This window comes from Anopheles merus, chromosome X (genome assembly GCF_017562075.2).
Source record: "Anopheles merus strain MAF chromosome X, AmerM5.1, whole genome shotgun sequence".
NCBI classification, from domain to species: Eukaryota; Metazoa; Arthropoda; class Insecta; order Diptera; family Culicidae; genus Anopheles; species Anopheles merus.
The window spans coordinates 22,560,361-22,576,750 of NC_054081.1; the positions used below are offsets into that span (position 1 = coordinate 22,560,361).

Genomic DNA, 16,390 nt, shown 5'->3' on the forward strand with positions numbered 1-16,390 from the left:
CCTTAACGTTCTTATTGCCAGGTACGGGGCACATGCGGTTCCATACGTGACAGTGTTTAATTTAAATGTACCCACTGGCTCTGATTCATGTGATCGCCAAAAAATGCACTGCAGCTCTCGATCCCTCTCATCTATCAACACCTGCCGATACATTTTCTCCACATCGGCTACGATTGCTACTTTGTTAAATCGAAAGCGCAATAAAATAGAGACAAGATCGTCTTGCAATTGAGGTCCGGTCAACAAAATATCGTTCAAGGACCTTCCACTGTCTGTTTTGCACGACGCATCGAACACGACCCTGCACTTGGTAGTTGTGCTGTCTAGCTTCCATACGGCATGATGAGGTAAATAGTATTGTATACTCTGTTTGTTCCTCTCATCGGTTACCTTTGTCATGTGACCTAATTGAAGATATTCATCCATAAACTTATGATATTCTTCGCTCAAGCATGTATCCCTCTTCATTCGCCGCTCTACTGCACCGAATCGTTTTAGAGAAATTTCATATGATTCTCCTATTTCCCTTTTATAGTTGTCCTTCTTTGGCAACTGTACTATATATCTCCCATCTTCATTTCGTCGTGTTGTTTTATCATACCATTCTTCACATAGTTGCTCCTCTGTTGACAAAATCTTCTCCTCAGGAATATCTTCCAATCTTACTAGCCTTTCCATTGCAGCATTAAAATCATCATCTATCGCACATCCCGCAATGCTTTCGTTGAAATTGTCCTCAATAGCCTCTGTCATTTTCCCGCTGACAATCCAGCCTAACTTTGTTTCAAGCAATCGAGGAAGATATGACGCCAACCTTATTTTTCCTTCACCTCGCAACTCTGCAAACAAGCCGGCTCCTATTAGAATATCAATTCGCTCTGGCTTGTTGAACGTTGGATCTGCCAAGGCTATACCTGATGGTATGTTCCATCGATTGACTTCTACCATCTGACTCGGATAGTCAGATGTAACCTTCGGTAACACCAAAAATTGCAATCCTGCTTGGAAATCGGAAACACGCGATCTAATGGTGGTAGAAACCATACTGGTTGCAGTAACTGCCACTGCACCAATTCCTGATAACGGTCTGGACATTCCCCTACTAGCAATGAGAATGAAAAAGTGTGCAACTTTCAGGCGAGGGGCATGTACAAGCATGGGTAGACAGTTGGAAATACGCGGAATTACGCGGAGGCGCGAGCGTGTTTTGGTTTCTACACAGTTTTTGCACTCACATAATTACACATGTGTGAATGTGTGCGTTCACTTTCAGCCTGCGCGCTCAGTTTGGTTTTCTCGCAGTGGCATGCGGCTATCGGTGTCTCGCTCGCACTAGTGCAGCGAGTGTTCCTCTGTGCGCTCCCTTTCTTGCCACCACACGAAATCGTCAGTTCAGCTCAAGCGTTCGCCGTGAAAGGCCGCGCGCGTGTTAGCCTAAGTCCCGGGCGATCGAAGATTCGCTAAGTGTTGAAGTGTTGTGCACATTGAAATGAAGCTGCGCTTTTCTTTCACCATTTATCTTAAATGTGTGATTTGCGCTGGTTTATTTCAATATTTTTTTACTGCATTGAACAGCAACAACGGTATTCATGCAGTTAGACGGCTATTTTAAATAAGACGATTTTTTAAATATAAATAATGTGTGTGATTTTGTGGCAAGATTGTGTGAAGCTATGTGCGAAAATGCCCCTTTATTTGCAATAAAAGTGATAAAATATAAACCAAGTTTAATGTGTTCAAGTTTTTGTTTTGATTCGGGTGCACCAAGTCCGAATGAAGGGATGCGCACAGCGTGCTACGAAAGAAACAAGTGGGAGGGGGTGTCAGTCCAGCGCAGCGCAATTCGCTGGAATCAAGTGGGAGGGGGTACCAGCTCAGCGCAGCGCAAGCCGAAAGAAACGGGAAGGAAGGGGTATGATGAAACAGCGCGAGCGAGCGTTCTTTACAGCGAGAGCGCCTCGTGTATTTTAAAGGCAAGCAAGAGAGCGCATTCTCTCCGTGGTAGCGCTCCATCCGCCATTTTTAATTTCGAGCCCAAAACAACGGACTTCGGATCCGATCTTGGGCCGGGCCCACACCGCGTGTTTCTACCTACCCCGCGCCTGAAAATTTCGTTCTCTTTGTCTGTCGGGTCGCAATCTCTTCAATTTTAGTTGTTGTGCCAGTCGTTCAGTAATAAAGTTAGACTGCGATCCTTGATCTAGCAACGCCCTAGCTGGTAACTCTTCATTATCACTTCCGCGTATCCATACCAGTGCTGTTGACAACCACACCATGTTTCTAGTTCTAGCTGATACTCTGGTTGTCGCATTAATCGTTGTCGTTTCTTCTCCATTGGGTGTAAGCTGCTCTACCTGTGATGCCTGTGCTGCCACTTGGATCGCTTCCTGTCGTTTGCAAAGCAGCGTGTTATGTTTGCCGTGACAATGACTGCATTTACTCTCGTTCCGACAAAATCTTATTTGATGGTTCCCCTTCAAGCAGCTAAAACATAAATTGTGTTTCTTCGCCAACCCTTCCCGTTGCAAAAGTGACATACCTTCAAACGTCGTACATTCCAACAAGAGGTGATTTGCCTTACATGCTGGACAAACCCTTTTGTCATTGTATGAAGACTGGGCGGCGCATGTGACAGCATATGAGTGCGGCAATCTGTTTATCTTCTGGTCAGGCAAACGATTCCGCTGGTATGCCTTTGTTGCTGACCTTGTCCCGATCACACCGATGCTATGAAGCGCTGTGCTGTTTAGAATTCGTATCCTTTTCTCGCAGAATTCCATCAACAGGTCGTAGGTGTCGGTCTTGTTTTCCACTGCAAAATGTTCATACGCAATTAGTGTGGTGTTATCGAATTTGTACATTACCAGTGTCGTGAGCGGTGTGTTCCAATGTTGCGTTGGTTCTTCCATCCGTTTCATTCCTTGAACCAGTCGTCGTGTTTCGTTAACAATTCTGGTTAACTCAGATGACGTTGCGGCACTCATCGGTTCCAGCTGAACAAGTGCTTTAAAATATTCCCTTCGCAGCTGCTTATTGTCGTCGTATCTCTGCAACAGGGTGTCCCAGGTTGACGCGTAGCTTTTCTCTTCCAACGGCACATGCTCAAACTGTAATGCAGCTTCTCCCTCCTGCGAAGCTAAAAGGTACTGAAGTTTGGCTACATCCGGTAGCTCACCCACATCATGCACTAAAGACACAAAACGATCCTTATACGTTACCCACTGGGTAATGTTACCATCAAACGTCGGAAGCTCGAGTTTTGGTAAACGCATTTTAACACTCGCGGTAGTCGTATTCACCATCGTGCTATTCGCGATCGGCTGCACACTTTCATTAGTTTTCAACATATCCATGATAAACCCTCTCACACGGTGAAACTTTTTAAAGAAATCCCTTCTATCATTTCGCATCTGCACTTCATCTGCTTCTTCATATTCAATAAGCAAATTTTCCCTCGCCTCTTCGTACGCATCCTTCGCTCCTTCTAACACTTTCAATTAATTTTGTAGTTCTACCCGCTGTTCAGAATCTTTATAAATGTCCACAAAATCCACAAATTCCTCCATCCACGTACGGCGGTCTTTATACACTTTTGTTAGTTTCGTAACCTTTTTGTCCGCAGGCATTTTGCTTTATTTAAACCACTTTATTATTAATCCAAGAACGCTATCAATTTACGAGAATCACGATGGCTACTTCTAAACTCATACAATGTCAATGACCTATCAAGCCAACCGCTGCGTGCGCACTTTCACTCAACGCACTTCACAGTTCACCAGCACTCACACTAACACAAATGCTACCACTTTGCGCACTCACTTCTCTAATCGCGATGGCTGGTCCTAAAACTCCTGGTAAATGACCGACTAAGCCAAGCTGTAGTTCGCACAATTTCACACAAGGTGCACAGAATCAAACTCGTACAATATTACCATCTCGTTTTACAGTCCGCTTTAACGTCTTTGCAATTGCTTTGTTTTTTTTTCTTCTCCTTTTTTCTTTAGTCCGCTCTTGTCCCACGTTGGCCTTAACTTTCCTTTATCCCTGTTTGACAAGGGTCACCGCACCATGAACATGTTTGAGTGAATCACAAAACAGCCGAACGATTTTCTACCGAAACTTTTCACCCACGCTTTATAAATTGTGACTGTACTTAACCCAATTTCCAAATCCGGTTCGAAGGACCAAATGTTCTCTAGCTCACAACCAATTCACTTTCGGATCGATCGGTTCACTTCCAAACATTGCGGTGGTTACGTTAAGACCAATTTATTATACATATTTACAATTCACTAACACCTTAATCCTATTCTAATCCTAAGTCTGTCACCAATATATACAAATTTTAGATCCGTCTAGCGGATTGCCTACTCATAGGCGCCAACAGATCATGAGGATACTTATCGTTCGCAGCCAATGCCATACACGGGAAAAACAAGGAGAAAGAAAACTCCCACACGTGCGAGAAAGAGCAGCAACAACCAAACCGTAGAGCCGATTGGATTGTGAGAATGCGACGGGAAATCATCGTCTGTGAGCGAGAGTGAAACAGAAGTCAGAATCATAAACTTTCCATCCATAATTTGTGACCATAATTTGGGTGTGTGTCTTCGCTCCATACAAATCGTGAAAAAAACATTTTCGCTCAGTCGTAAATCGCGGCGAAAACCGCCTTTTGTGAAAAGGGTGTGCGTTTGAAAGCTTCGTACAGAAAATGATTTAAAGCCTTGCAAAATGTGAATGGAATGCGCCAATTATTTTTGCTCACCTGTTTGGAAGAACATATTTTCTTATGGGTCGAGTGACAATGGTTTATATAACATAATACATACATAATTCTCCTTCGCGGGCCGGACTTTAAATAAAATTTATTTTGAATATGTTTAGTGTGGTATGTGTTTATATGAGTTCGTATATGTTTATTATAATTGAAATTGAATACAGTAATAGACGTACAGTACAGTTTGGACAGTATTTATATCTTAGTCCATATCAACCTCTGACTTCCGCATTCTCCTTTTTTCTTAAATTTTGTTATGTTTAATAAACAAAATCTTCCTTAGCTTACTTGAATGTAATCTATTTCATTTACAAGATTCAATGTCGCCTGCCTTTGAAAAAACCTTTTCGCATGGCACAGAAAAGGTTGGGATGCAAAGAGTGCGAATCATTAGGTCGTATAACCTCGTATACTTGTTTTCATGTAATTTCCACCATTCAAGAGGGTTGTCCGCTCTATGTGACAATGGCTCGGCCATGTAATTGTCTAATTCCTTCTGACTTTCAGTTAGCGTATGTAAAATAACTTGGAAATCATTTTGTTCGGTATCGAAATCTTTACAAATACTATCGGTGATGAGATCCTAACTGATTGCAACTTCAGTAACAACTTCGATAACAGTTTGTAGTTGGAATTCATTGGTTTGCGTGTCTAATCGTAGATTTCGATGTTTGCAGCTTTGCTGAAATTCTGTTTCGCTTTGGAATCCTTTTTGTTTGAACCGGGGGTCCAAAATGGTGGCTTGCCTAACAATTTCGCTATGTATATAAACAAATTATTCATATAATCTATTATTTACTGATTTGATTAAATTTTTTACCTCATTCGTTTCACAACCTGAATTGCATTCTAATTTCTTTATCATAAAAGATGTAATTACACGCATTTCGGACAGCGTTACTGTTTGTTCAGCAGAAATTTCTGTAGTTACTAAATAAAAAAACGTTAATGCATTAGATGCCTCATTCAAAATGGTCCAATCGTTTTCAGTTAGTTGTGAATTAAAGTTAATAAAAGCAAGCGAAGATACAATTGGATCTTTATTGGAATAAAAACGTTCGAGCATATGGAACGTTGAATTCCAGCGTGTAGGAACGTCCAATATAAGTTTAACTTGGACTCGATTTAAATGTTCCTGCAGTTCACGGAGTTTCATCGAAACCGCTGCACTTTTTCAAATGTTTCACTATTTCTTTTACGGACGTTACTGTGCGTTTCATGGGATTCTATATGGCACTTTCAACAATCAGGTTAAGTGTATGAGCGTTGCATGGATTATGTTCTATTTTGGCCAGCTGTACTGCGCGTTTCATATTCGCAGCGTTGTCAGTGACTACATAAACTACTTTTTCGAAGATTTTAAAACTATCCATCGTTTGTTTCATCCACCTTGCTATATTTTCTGAAGTGTGTTTGTTGGAAAATTATTTGCATGCTAGCAAATAGGTTGTTTGTTTGCATTCACTATGGATAAAACGAGCAGTGCCCGCCAGGAAACTTTCATTCTTAGAGATGGTCCCACCATCTGAAGTTAAACATACTGCTTTGCAGTTTACTATTTCTTCTTCCTCAGCTTCTAAGAGATTTCCATAATTTGAGTTCAATAGCGTATTGCTAAGAGTTTTTTTTGCTGGAAGCTTATAACTTGGGCACAAATCTCGATTTAAATCTTTAAAATCGTCTGCCTTTACCAAACGGAATGGGAGGGCATGGCTATATATGACATTTAACAATTTATTGTCTATGGTTTATTTTTCTAGCAGCACCCAACGGTTTTGTGACACTCACTAATTGCTCCATGGATTTTAACTAATAGGTTGTTTCTGCAATGTTGATGGTGTCTTCGAAACGCCGTCATCTAAGATAAAGCTCGTAGAACGATCACTGATCTCTTTTTCTGAAGATTTTGATGCCGATGGTCGTTCAACTTCTATCGTCAGATGCATGTTTTTGAGATGATGCTTCAAGTTGAATGAGGATTTATTGTTGGAAGTCAATTGCGCCTTCCAAATAACGCAGCGCATTTTATTTGGCACAGCAGTACTTTCAAAGTAATTTCAAACATCATTCATTTTTTGTCCGACATCGTTCCAAATTCAATATTGTCTTTGATTTCAGTAATAAACTATGATCCAATCTGGAGAAACACGCAAATACTTTTAACCGCAGTTTTAAAACAGGAAATTTTATTTCTCAAAGCAAAATCTTTGCCAACATTGGGTGAGATCGCCAATGGAAGTCGTCAAAATGAACAACGGTAAAAAATAAGACATCTGCTCGATTGCAATGTTTCATCGTCAAATTAACAATCGCAGTAGGCTGAGTCGTTTGTTTTCCAGTCAAATTGAGCTGTGCTTAGTGTATATTTGTGTACTTATGAATGTGTTTTCAGGGGTTAGCATATTCAAAACGAACAATATGCACGTCAGGGGTTCAAGCCCCGAAATGACCGTGCTTCCATACGTAGTCCTTTAACCCTGACCCGAAAGGCTCAGTAGGTACAATAAAGCATAAGCGAGTCTGAGGTTGGGTCGAGCCAAAGTAGGTTCAAGACCCGACCTGAACTTGCTGTACCAACAGATCGATGTCACTTATGCTTCATTGTACCGACTGTCCCTTACCACGGGTCGAACATGATACCGTCCTTAAGCTCAAACTGCAGCCCTGGGTCAGAATCGATTCCGATAGACTCGCATTCGACTTCGGGTTGCGTCGTGAAATGAATCGTTTGTCTCAGTTCTAGTACACAGTACTGATACACAGCATACCCAAAAACCATTTTATAACTGTGGTAGTTAAAGTCCTCGTTGATACTTACTAACTTACTTATCCGGCGCTTCTTCCGCCATACGGTTTTGGCCTGCCTCAGGAGTGTCCGAAACCGCTCACGGTCTCACGGCATTTTTCTTTGCCAATCCGTTATCCTAGTTTTAATGGCGGACGCCTCCACGACTGCTTACCTCAACAATTTGGGTCTACCACGCCCGCTATGTCCTTGTGGGCGGCCTAAAAAGACTTTACGGACTGGGTCGTCCGTTTCCAAATATACAACATCGCCACCCCCCCTGGAGCCTGGCGAGCTTGATACGCTGCACGACAGTGAGGTCGCCGTACATCTCGTATAGCTCGTCGTTATAATGGCTCCTCCATAATCCTTATACACATACGGGGCCAAGAATCCTTCTGAGCATCATCCTCTCGAGCGCGCCCATAAAGGATTCATCAGATTTGGGCAGTGCCAATAACCCAGAGGCGTATGTGAGTACCGGTACTATATAGGTACTATATATTCCCAGCTTCGTCCGTCGCGACAGGTTCTTTGAGGTGAACAGATTTTTCAGGCTGTAGAATGACCGGTTGGCAGCCAGCATCCTTGCGCGCAACTCAGCTTCCATACTGTTGTCGTTGCTGACCTTTGACCCAAGATAGGTGAATTCTGCATTCACCTGTCTGTACATCCCGCCTACGTAAATTCTGATTATTTATTGGTAGGCCCGCTGATGTTGCCACTATCAGTTTGGTCTTTGCCTCTTTTATCTGCAACCCGAGATTCTCTGCCGCCTGCTCGATCCCTTGGTAGGCTTCTGCTACATAGGAGAGCCGCAGACCAATGATGTCTATATCCTCAGCGTATACCAGGATCTGGGTTGACTTATAGAAGTCGCGGATGGGCCTCTCTAGTGCCAGGTTGAATGGGAGACACGCAAGCCCGTCCCCCTGGTGCAGACCCTTAGTGGTAGCAAAAGATCCTGAGAGTTTTCCATCCACCCTCACCTGGCAAGTGACGTTGGTCATAGTAACTCTAACTAGCCTTATCAGTTTGACCGGGATTCCAAATGAGCTCATAGCGTCATACAGTTTTACCCTGTCTATGCTATAATATGCGGGTTTGAAGTCAATGAAGAGATAGTATCTTATGCGTCTCTATTTTACCGAAAATCTGTAACATGGTGAATCTTGCCTCGATTATATGGCCAGTATGATTTATCAACAAAACATAATGTGAAACCAGAATTAATGCGGGTGATTCTCAACCGCAAAGAGATCGTGACGATAATTTATTCATGAGCCGAGGGAAGGTCAGTTTCCAGTTGGTGGAAACTTAATTTAAATAAACAAACGACTGTCGTTAGTTGTCGTTTACAATTTGACGATCGTATGTTGCTTGGAGACCCATACAAAAATAATCGATAATGATAGTCATTCGGGTTTACGATTCCACATATTTTTCGAAAACACACTGATCAATGGCGACTATTTTTCCTTCTACATGCTCGTGCCAAATACGACAAATTATTGCGCACAAGGCTGAGCCATTTTACGTATTTTGACATAAGCTAATTGATTAAGCCTATTGTCAATGACAGCCTACCTGGGTAAGTTTTTCATTTTTATCTATCTATGGTTACTTTGTGGTCTATGGTTACTTAAGCGTAAACTTGAGCGTAACTCAAAAATTGTACAAAAAAAAGTTAAAAAGTTTACTTTTCGTTTACTGGAGCTTTGTAAATTGCAAATTAAAATAACAATTTTAACATATTTATGAAATTGTTTCAAACGCGTCAAACATTCCCATTTGAAAATTGAATATTTATTTCGCTCTTCATGTGTTTTTTTACTCTGCTTAACAATCAATCCGTCTAAAGCTTACAGTACAAGTTAGTAGCTCTTCAGCTTCAAACTTTTTGAGGTGGAGTTTGTGCCTTCCCCTCTCGAAATCAAGCGTCCTTTTTTGATTTTACACATAATGTATCGTAGGTTCAAGAAAGCCTTGAAAAATATATTTTTTACTGTTTCACGTAAAACGAAATTTTTTAAGATTTCAAAAAACAAATACAAAAAATCTAGCTGTGTAGGCGCACAGATCCTGTCAATAGGGAGGCTATTTCACCATTTATCTTTGGTATATTATATTCAATAAAAAATATTCAAAATGTGTCAAATCGGTTTGACAGCAAATCCAATTTTCCAACAAACACGCTTCGGAAAATATTGCAAGGTGGATGAAACAAACAATGGATAGTTTTAAAATCTCCGAAAAAATAGTTTATGTAGTCACTGACAACGCTGCGAATATGAAACGCGCAGTACAGCTGGCCAAAATAGAACATAATCCATGCAACGCTCATACACTTAACCTGATTGTTGAAAGTGCCATATAGAATCCCATGAAACTCACAGTAACGTCCGTAAAAGAAATAGTGAAACATTTGAAAAAGTGCAGCGGTTTCGATGAAACTCCGTGAACTGCAGGAACATTTAAATCGAGTCCAAGTTAAACTTATATTGGACGTTCCTACACGCTGGAATTCAACGTTCCATATGCTCGAACGTTTTTATTCCAATAAAGATCCAATTGTATCTTCGCTTGCTTTTCTTAGCTATGAAGGGCAATTTCACTCACCGTTACAGGCGACATCTCCACGGCTGTCGGTAATATTTCCTGTAGCGGACCCATACTGCTGCCTACTTCCTATTCCATAGGACTGCTAATATTATCACCAAGAGAATATACACTGGCAAATTGGAACAAAATAGCGTTTGCTTTTTGTTAGGCGGTTTTCAGTGTCGTACCTGTCTTGGAAACCAAAGGAGGAATCGGCCTTGGTTTCTTTTTATGGATCATCTACACCAGGGGTCTCCAAACTTTTCAGCTCGCGGGCCGCATTGCTTCACAATCAAACTTGTTGAGGGCCATTTTGACGTTACCTTTAAAATGAGTGGAAGTTCAAATCTCGTTTTAATAAGAAAATACTATTGAAATATGTCAAATTTCTGAAGGTTTCTTTTATTGAATATTGGTTTTCATCTTTTAGAAATAAAACAAAAATAATGATATAGAAAAAAGCTATTTAATTTAACACTAACCCAGTCCTCACGGGCCGCATCAAAGGCTCTTGAGGGCCGCATGCGGCCCGCGGGCGTAGTTTGGAGACCCCTGATCTACACCTTCCACATGTCTTTGGAGTTGTCACCGAGCTATAGTAGTCCCGAAATTGTTGTTGCGTATTTCCTCAACTCGAGCTGAGATGACCCTTGATAGGACGGCTGCATGGTATTTTTATGCCAGATCGCCCGTTCGCTGGTGCTATCGACGATGTAGGTTGCGCGTCTTGAAAGTAGGCTGGTGTGATAGTCCAGCTGAATACAGGGTTTTCGAGGATTATATAGACATGTTCGGCGAGTTGTAGTTTTGTTCAGGCATATAATAGACTCTTTCAGCGAAACATAGAATTGTTCGGAAGTAGGTGTTGACTTGTTCAGCGATTCTTCCGTGCTGTCATTTGTTTTGTTTACACCCTGTGCCGCAGCATTCAATTTTTCATTCTTAATTGTCCTAAAAGTAGCTAACAATAATTCCCCAAGCTGTTTATTACATGAATTAGTTGAAATAAACATATTTTTTCGAAAACCGTTTTTTACCTTTTGATGAGAATGATCTAAAGTGCAGTCCAAGGTGTACGAAAGTGACAACTCTACAATATAACCGAACATGTCAATGCCTACTTCCGAACAATTCTATATCTCGCTGAAAGAGTCTATTATATATCTGAACAAAACTACAACTCGCTGAACAAGTCTATATAATCCTCGAAAACCCTGTAATGGATTCCATAACCTGCACTTTTGGCACTGCTATCCGCTCCGCCGTCCTAATAGCCGCATTCAGATTTGTTATGGCTGTTCCAATTTCACTTGTGGTAGTCACATTAGTAGAGTCAATGTTCCTGTCGACTATTGTACCGAATTGATCTCAATTAGCTTTTTGGTAGTTCCTTCTCCTAACAAGAGTAATTTTGGAAGAGGAAGTCAACGTCCATTTCCGTTTGCAACGGAAAAGAGGTCGGAGTTTAGTTTGTCGATCACTTCTGGCTTTGTGATAGGGATATTTACGAAGAAGATATCAATGATATTGGAATTCCCACGAGTCGGTATGTGTGTAGCCTAGTCAGGGTGCTCAACGATGAAAAATCCTAGTTGAGTGACTTTAACTTGAAGGTTTCCATTACGGTTGCTCGGAGGGTTGGCCCACAAACCATGTCTCGCATTTAAATCGCCTCCCACGATACTCTTCGGGGCGGCGCAACTGATGCTTTTCAGATCTTTTTGAAATGCTGTGGCAAGCACACTGTTGTACTGTTGAGGACAGTAAGCAGCAATTATTCGAAGTGGTCTGTTGTTAGTAGATCGGCGTACAAACGATTGACTCTATTGTTGTTGTGTTAAAGTAAGGAAGGAGCGAGTGATTAATGTAACGACGAATGATGATTGCCACTCCACCACTGGTAGAACCGGTTCGATCAAGCCAGTGTGTGTCATAGTCAGGGATAGGAAAACATATTGTAGGTTTCAGTTGTGTCTCAACCACTAATGCGATGTCAATATTACGACGATGGAGGAAATCGCATAGCGGGATAAGTTTGTTTTTTACTGAGTAAGCGTTCCATGTGATAACACTCAATTTATCCATAGCGAATCAGCAGCTCTCCTAGGACAGCAACTTGTTCGTGTTTGCTTCGACATCCCTTGAGTTTCGTAGCAATTTCTTTGAATATCGCCATAAGTGTACCAGCGTCATACAGTGATTCGTCCTCTACAGGAGCGGGTTTAGATTGTTGAGCAGCAGCCAGGCGCTGGGATAAATTATACTTTACTTTACTTTTACTTATTTTTATAGAGACTTTGAGGTCTAGCTCATTCGCCTCTTATAAATTATACTGAAACCCGGGCGGTGTAACCGGAGCTGTAGTAGTTCGTGCGGTACTGCGGTGAGCAGAGGGCGGCGCGATTGTACGGAGCTGTGGGAAATCCTGCATAGATTGTAGCGGTGCTGGAGTCAGTCGTACCACAGGGCGTTGCGTCTGATTACGAGAGCGCGAATTGGCCTGTTGGCAAATTTCAACATACTTAGTACGTTGCGGGCACACAACATTATTGGCAAGGTGTGGTCCCTGGCAGTTTGTGCACTTCATAACGGATGGCTGTTCCTTAGTAGGGCACGTATCCGTTAGATTATTTTCAGCACATATAGCGCAGCGGGGTTTCAAGCGGCAGTTCCGCAAGCCATGACCAAAGCCTTGGCATCAGCCGCACTGTACAGGACCTTTAGATCTATTTCGATAGGCTTCCCATCGAACAATCACAGATTGCACACTCCTGATTGACTGTAAACCAGGAAGAATGCACGAGCCTCGTTTCAGATGTACCAGGTATAGTTGTGGTACGGTTTTTCTTTCTCACTACGCCGTTTAGTTCGGAATATTTCCAGCACCTGAAGCTGGTGATGCTCGGCTAATTCCATCTTGATGTTTTTTAGTTTCATCAAAGGAAGACTGTGGATTACTGTTTTGAATGGTTTTTCCTGTTTTATCTCGTGAGAAAAGAACTCCCCATGAGAATCTTCCAGCATTCGGACCGTTGCATCATACTCTACCTTCGACTGTAAGAAAACTTTTATATACATATTTCAATGCTGATACATGGCATAGACACTTAGAGATTGCAACGCAGGTTTAAGCGTAGCATTATGAATGGTTTAAACCACTAATAATGGTTGTTTTGGTTCCTTTAAGGGCCCAGTTGCAAGTGGAATCGGAGCATTCATCCTTTGAGAGGCTTGGGTCACCGTACGAGAAGTGGTTGAGGTAGCATGATTATCACGCGAGGAGGATGGAACGGTGAATGCCACGCGAGGGGTCACCGTAGCAGAGTTGGCATCAGAAGCTGATGCCACTGGTGCAGAGATAGCAGTTTTAGCGCCTTTTGTGCCTCGTTTTTTTTAACGTAGGTTGAAACCCGTCGACGTCCATCTTTACAGTAGACATTCCATTTTAATCATATGTGCTTACTTCATATTCCGCCTCTAAGCTGTACGTGCTGGACGACGATGAGCATGAAGGTCGTTCGTGTTTTGATTCTTTCAAACCGGTTTTCTTGCTCCGGTTAGGTATTTAGGTAGACGTAAATTTACTACTATCACTGTACACACATTGTTCTCTTATTTGAGATCGTGTCGTAGCTTGCATAGCTTGCCGCTACGACGACTAATTTACTCACAATATCACAGTTACGAATATGCTCATTTCTACCCTCTATTAGACCACAAGGCTAGCTATCGTCAAATACATCCGATCGACTCGACTGCAGAACGCCTCATGACATGCTTGAAATATTTTTCAATACGTTTTATGATGGGATTTACTTATCTGATTTTTTTTAATAGTGTTACCGGACTCCACGGCTACCGACCTGGACCAACACCTAAGCAGCCTGGTAGGGGCAACACAACAAGCCACAAGCCATATGGTCCAAACAAATATAATCTCAGGTGGAGCAGGCGTTACCAATAACTCGAACAACACTGGTGGTAGCGGTAGTAGCGGAAACAGCTTAACTCCACAAATTCCCGCTCACTTGTCGAATAGTCTTATAGTACCCCGATACGCACAGTCAACGGGTACCAACAATCACGTGGACGCCTACGGACTCACCAGCAATCAAAGCGAACCTCGTAGTTTAAGTGACTCGTCGCAAGCTGAATCTCCTGTGCAAGATGACTTACTTACTTCCAACACACCCAACCTTGGTCCCAGCAGCGGTCCCACAACTACCACCGGTGCTGGTGACAGCGGCGGTGTAAATGGTGGTGCTAATGGTGGAGGAAGCAATGGTGGGGGAGGTGGTAATAGCAATGGACTACATCAAAATTTCTCAAACATTGTAATGAGCCAAAGCAATGGAGGATCCAACGCATCCACAACACCCAACTTTGTAGGTTCGAATGGGACCAGCAGCTGTAATGGTTCACCACTCTACCCCGTCCTGCCAGCTAGTCTACTTTACTCACAGCTGTACACAGCTGCAAACCAATCGGTGGGAGGATTCGGACATGCAGTAAATCATCACCATCATATCCAGTCCACGCACGGAGCGGTGGCAGCTGCTGTTGCCGTTGCTACTGGAGGAAGTCCGGTACAAAACAGTGCATCTGCCGCCGCGGCAACAGCAGCCGCTGCTGCTATGCATGCTGGCGAACTTCAGAGTGTTATGGACCATCTTACGGCTGGTACTACCCAAGCTGCGGCTGTTGCGGCAGCGGCCGTGTCTCATCGACATCATTACCATCATCATCAAACAGGAGCAAACTTAATTGGTGGACACGGCCATGGCAATCAGAGTAGTGGTGTAGGGGTCATTACTAATCCTGAATTGTCGCTTATTGGAAATTGCAGTGCAATGGCCCGTGGAGCCCTCGACGAATCAACTCATCGAGTACTGAGTGGTGCTGGAGTTGTCGGTGGGCGATTAAATGGCCACTCCGATAATACTAGCCAGGTAGGACAGACCACCGATAATGGGAATTCTGTCTGGCGACCGTACTGAAACAGAACTATCGCGAGTGTGCCCGGTATAACCACCAATTGTATATCCGAGAAAAGAATACCATTCCCACCATCATTTACTTCTATCTCATCTTAATCTCAACCTAGTGCTTACAAAAACTCCTCAATTATATAAGGTTGGTCAGACTAGTTATAAGAAATACGTTATTCAAAATGTACAGGATTGAAATGCATATGCAATGTTAGCCCTGTAAATCAAATATAAAATTAATATATGAATCAGCCGTATATGCTTGCTCCCACGAAAAAGAGATATGTTGACTGGCCAATTAATGGCACAATGATAATCAGTATGTAAAACTTTTAACAGATACTCGATACAATTTCTGGTAAAAAACATCATCTAGCAATATTATTCCTCGTGGAGGGGGAAATTGAGCAAGGTTCGTGAAGAAGGAAGCGAGTAGCAAAATTATCCAATTGCAACAGGCTACCATGAAAATGTTGCAAGGAATATTTCTTCATGACATATGTTTCGGCAGTGATGTGGGAACAGATTTGTAGTCAAAGAATCTTATCGTGTGAGGGCATCTAATCGTTATTAATTATGAAGCAATTTATTATTATTGATCGCTTCCTGTAAATAAAAATCGGTATAACTATCCTGTTTGTGTCCATACAGTTTGATTCGTAAAACTCTTTTTCAAAGCCTGTAGATTCATTTTAATGAAACAAATGTGTGAATAAATGCTAAATTTAACCCTTAGGATTAATTGCCTATTTAAGCAAGGCATTGAGAACATGTCTATCATATATTAAGGAACGTGAGCTAGAACAACACAGATATATTTTCAAATGCGTGTCCATGGGAGAGCGCTTAACGCATATGCACGCATTTCGTAATATTTTGTATACATGATACAACCTAGTTTTATCAAAGCCAATACAGGGTTTTCCAATTGAGTTTAGACAAGCAGCATACTTTTTTTTAATAGTCGCAATAGATTCTTGACTAGCATCCTTTATTTTTGATTACGAGCAATGGATTATTGACTAGGAGCAATTGATTTCAGCAGGTCCCTGCATGACAGCCTAAGAGCGACGGGTTTATAACATCCAGTGTGGCAGATCGACTTGAATAATAATCTGTGGATAATATTTAATTTCATCTGTTCATTTGTTTAAATAATTTGTTTTACTGTATATGTCATCCACAAAGAAAGATATATTTTATCTGATAGGATTTCGATGCTATTGTTTTGATTTT

General features: G+C 41.9%; 1 protein-coding gene across 1 annotated transcript in view; it reads left to right on the plus strand.

The window, feature by feature from the left end:
• Positions 1–16,139, plus strand: part of LOC121588547 (protein lozenge-like) — a 282,254-nt gene extending 266,115 nt beyond the window's left edge. The window contains exon 4 of the mRNA XM_041906617.1: positions 14,004–16,139. Coding sequence (XP_041762551.1) covers positions 14,004–15,163 — 1,160 coding nt within the window. The 3' untranslated portion in view covers positions 15,164–16,139. The remainder of the gene's footprint in view (positions 1–14,003) is intronic.
• Positions 16,140–16,390: the final 251 nt, after the last annotated feature.